The sequence below is a fragment of the Vigna umbellata genome, chromosome 8 (genome assembly GCF_029865625.1).
Source record: "Vigna umbellata cultivar VRB3 chromosome 8, Vumbellata_1.0, whole genome shotgun sequence".
NCBI classification, from domain to species: Eukaryota; Viridiplantae; Streptophyta; class Magnoliopsida; order Fabales; family Fabaceae; genus Vigna; species Vigna umbellata.
The window spans coordinates 33,881,407-33,885,533 of record NC_142172.1 but is presented as its reverse complement, the minus strand read 5'-3'; the positions used below and the strand labels follow the sequence as shown (position 1 = coordinate 33,885,533).

Below are 4,127 nucleotides of genomic sequence, written 5' to 3'. Positions count from 1 at the left end.
AGGTAAATCTTCCCTTTTTTGATCAATGAGGAGATTCTCTCAAAATAAAAAGAGCAATCAAAATATCGTTAGGATCTTATCACTTATCCACAATGTCTACACTCAATATCCAAATAAGATGAAGTAAGATCAATAATATATAAGAGTAATATTAAATATAAATTGTATAAATATTTATAAGTTTTATAAATTATAAATGAGAATATATATATATATATATATATATATATATATATATATATATATATATATATAATTTTATAATAATTTATGAATAAAGATGATACAAATATATGTTTATAAATAGATTGAATGTACGTATCATACGAGTATTTATTATTAACAAAAAGTTAAAATAATTATTTGATGAACCTATAAATTTTAAAATACTCAATAAATATTTTTAGATGATTATTCGAAAAGTAATAAAATAATAAATAAATTTTCTTATTGTTAGTTGAATAGTAAATAAATACTATAAATGTGGGATCCAATTAAACATGTTATCATCCTGAAGATTAAACACATTTAGTGATAAATTATGAGTTGATGAAGGAGGAATGGACTAATGAATGATATGTCATTTTCCTTTGAACCTGGCCTTGACCTGGTCATAGCATAAGTTAAGTTAGCTAATGCGTCATTTTCTGAACTAGGATTTGACCTGGTCATTACCCAAGTGTGTGAGTGTTATGTACTAAAAGGGATTAATTTAATTAAAAATGATTAGTGGAGTGGGAGAAACGAAAAGGAAGAAGAAGGAGAAGAAGAAGAAAAAAGTGAATTATTAGTGTGGGTGGAATCTTGATCAGTGGTAGACAGTAGAGTGCAGCATTTAGTAGTTGACACTTGACAGAATTATTATGATGCCAAAATTGTGGAAGTGGAATTCCGAACGCAAACAAACGGGGATGTCTGTCTTCAAGTGCCACGTCACGTTCCAGGAACTGATTCACCCTCTTTTTTGTCTCTCCCCTTCTTTCCATTTTTATCACACATTTCAATTTCACGACCCAAAACAAAAACCAGTAATTGGAGAAAGCGATTCGCCACTGGGCCCCACCCAATAGTTCTATTTGGGCCTTTCCTTCCTCCCATTGGCCCTTCCCTCCCTGTATCCCTGTGCCACTTTAGCATTTTCTACAGTGCGCACCGTTTCTTATCCTTCACCATCCTATTCCTCTTTCTCTGCCACTCACCAACTTAACTCTCTCGACTCATCACCCTGCAATCCCCACACTCATCATAAATTAACAAACAAACAACCCTTTTTCCTCGATCTCACATAACACGATTCCCCTGCTTTATGGATTTCCCTCCTCCACGCCTTTTCTGATTCTCAACTCACCTACTGCCTCGCCGATCTGTAATCGGAATACAGGATCGCTTCAATGGCTGGGACTAACGAACTCAACCCCAACGATTCTAAGGTACGCCCCTTCTCTCTCTTATCTTTTCGATTCCATATTTTTCTCATACAATTTCCAGTTCTTCAACCGTACCGTGTTTCCTGATGCCAATCTTTCTTCTTTCGCTTCTGATTTTTTCTCTTTCTTTTTTTCTTTTGTTCTGTTTTTCTTTTTCTTTCTGCTGTATGCTGTCGTTTTTATTTCTATCTTCTTTTAGCTGTATAGCTTTATTCAAATAATAATCACTCTCGTATCGGTGATTCTTCCTCATCGTTTTGGGTTTTTAGTTTGGACATGTTTTCGTTTCGTGGAAGAGTAGGTCGTGGTTTGTTCTGTTTGTGAAATAATTTCCGGTTTTGGTTGGATCAGTTCCTTGTTCCACCTAACGCGGTTTCACTGTTTAGGGTTTGTCATTCAATGTGCTGATTTGGGAAGTTGGATTCATCGGTTTTCCCAAAATTATGGGGTTTATTGGATTTATCTCCGTTTCTAATTATCCTCGGTTTAAATTATTTTCTTCTTCCTATTATTATTATTATCCTTTTCTTTTATTTTTTTAAAATGAAAATAAAATTGGTGTAGATGGTGGTTCCGCTGAATATGTGGGTTCTGATCTCAAATTTCAAGTTGGCATACAATCTTCTTCGTCGTCCGGATGGCACTTTCAACCGGGACTTGGCAGAGTTCCTTGATCGGAAAGTTCCGGCAAATGCGAACCCCGTGGATGGAGTGTTCTCTTTTGATGTCATTGTTGACCGTGAAACCAATCTCCTTACGCGAATCTATCGTCCTGCTGAGGGAGAGGAGCGTCCAGTGAGCATTCTTGAGCTTGAGAAACCTGTGAGCTCTGAGGTTGTTCCTGTCATCATATTCTTCCACGGTGGAAGTTTTGCTCATTCTTCGGCCAATAGTGCCATATATGATACGCTATGTCGTCGCCTGGTTGGTATCTGTAAGGCCGTTGTGGTGTCTGTGAACTATAGGCGTGCACCTGAGAATAGGTATCCCTGTGCTTACGATGATGGGTGGACAGCTCTTAAGTGGGTTAGCTCTAGATCTTGGCTTCAGAGTCGGAAAGATAAGAAAGTTCATATCTACATGGCTGGGGATAGCTCGGGTGGGAACATTGTGCACCATGTTGCTCTCAAAGCTGTGGAGTCCGGAATTGAAGTGTTTGGGAATGTTCTGCTCAACCCATTGTTTGGTGGGCAGGAAAGATCCGAGTCGGAGAAGCGTTTAGATGGGAGATATTTTGTAAGAGTGAAGGATCGAGACTGGTATTGGAGGGCTTTTCTTCCTGAAGGGGAAGATAGAGACCATCCTGCATGTAACCCGTTTGGGCCAAAGGGGCAAAGCCTCGAAGGGACTGTCTTTCCCAAGAGCCTTGTAGTGGTTGCTGGTTTAGACCTTGTTCAGGACTGGCAACTGGGTTATGCCAAAGGGCTTGAGAAGGCTGGCCAGGAAGTGAAATTGCTATTCCTGGAGCAAGCAACCATTGGGTTTTACTTGCTGCCAAATAATGAGCACTTCTCTTCTGTTATGGACGAGATAAAATATTTTGTCAGTCCTGACTGTTGATAGGCTTAACTTTTGCTATAATACACTAGTGGACGTTAGAAGATTGTGTAGAAAATAGGTATGCTACTAAACTTTCTTTTTTTTTACCTTTTGGGTCCTTTACTGTAGGACTTTGCTCCCGTGATTAGGTACTTGTATGCTACTAAATGTGTGGTGAGATGGGTGTAATCAGCATATAGCTGTGATGATTTTCCGAAGCACATAATCAGGAATTGGGTGCTGCGGATAGGTGAAAGGCTTTTAGGAGAAGGGGAGCTCTGGCCATGTTTATGGGAACCACTAAAGTTGTGATTACCCACTCTGACTTCCAGCCAAAAAGGAGAGGAAGGCGTGTTATTCTATTTCCGGGCGTGACCTTGATGCCAATCGGTGGGGCTTGTCGTTGTCTGGCAAGTGTTATATATAACTAATTTTGGAACTCGGATAGGAAAATATGAATGATATGTTGGTGCTGTTAGGTTATTTGCATCTATGCTATCTTCATATGAGTGTTTGTTTCAAGACTGTTCACTTTTTCTCTATATAGCTAATTTTACATTCCTATGTCTTTGGGTTGTCCTTGTTTGACCATGGACACTCTTTGCAAATGTAAATGGATGTCTTTTCGACGCAATGTTAGGGCTTGTATTATGTTTGCTTCTGTATATATAGACATTTTTCAGTTTTTTTTTATGCATTATGTGTCAAAAATTCTGCTTCCATGTGCTTTTGTCTGTGAATTTTCCTTTATTAACCATCATAGACTAATGTCCGTCTCATGGTTTCTGTAACTAATTTTCCTTTGACCAGGCAGAATAAATGGTCTTGTAGCATGTTTGGCCGAGATTAATGTTGAAAATAATTATTGATTAAAGCTTTTTTAAATGAAATTATAGAATTATTTTTTAAAATAAACTGAATTTCCACTAGGAGTAATTTTGAAGTATTGATGGCAGAAGATATTATAATTGTCTCTTTTGGAAAGTTAAAGGCCCACAGAAACGTGTCACCACTCGAGTTTTGGTTCTCTTTTCTTTAGAGTACCCCACAGGCCCAGGTTTTCCTTTCGTGGCTTTATTATGTACAGAGCAGGCAGCATCAGGCCCAAGAGCCACTCGTGCAGTCCCAATAATTATAATTTTTCTTATTCTTCGTCTTTCA

General features: G+C 38.0%; 1 protein-coding gene across 1 annotated transcript; it reads left to right on the top strand.

Annotated features, from left to right (window-relative positions):
- The first annotated feature begins 1,169 nt into the window (after positions 1–1,169).
- On the top strand, positions 1,170–3,688 carry LOC148194551 (gibberellin receptor GID1C-like). The gene is made up of 2 exons (XM_088097367.1): positions 1,170–1,430; positions 1,992–3,688. The coding sequence occupies exons 1-2, from the start codon at positions 1,392–1,394 to the stop codon at positions 2,985–2,987; spliced, it is 1,035 nt and encodes a 344-aa protein (XP_087953493.1). The 5' UTR covers positions 1,170–1,391; the 3' UTR covers positions 2,988–3,688.
- Positions 3,689–4,127: the final 439 nt, after the last annotated feature.

Bases quoted from the DNA above. Each gene is read 5' to 3' on its own strand.
- LOC148194551 (XM_088097367.1), top strand. From the start codon at position 1,392: ATGGCTGGGACTAACGAACTCAACCCCAACGATTCTAAG. The intron at 1,431-1,991 runs GTACGCCCCTTC...AAATTGGTGTAG, and splicing joins TCAACCCCAACGATTCTAAG to ATGGTGGTTCCGCTGAATAT.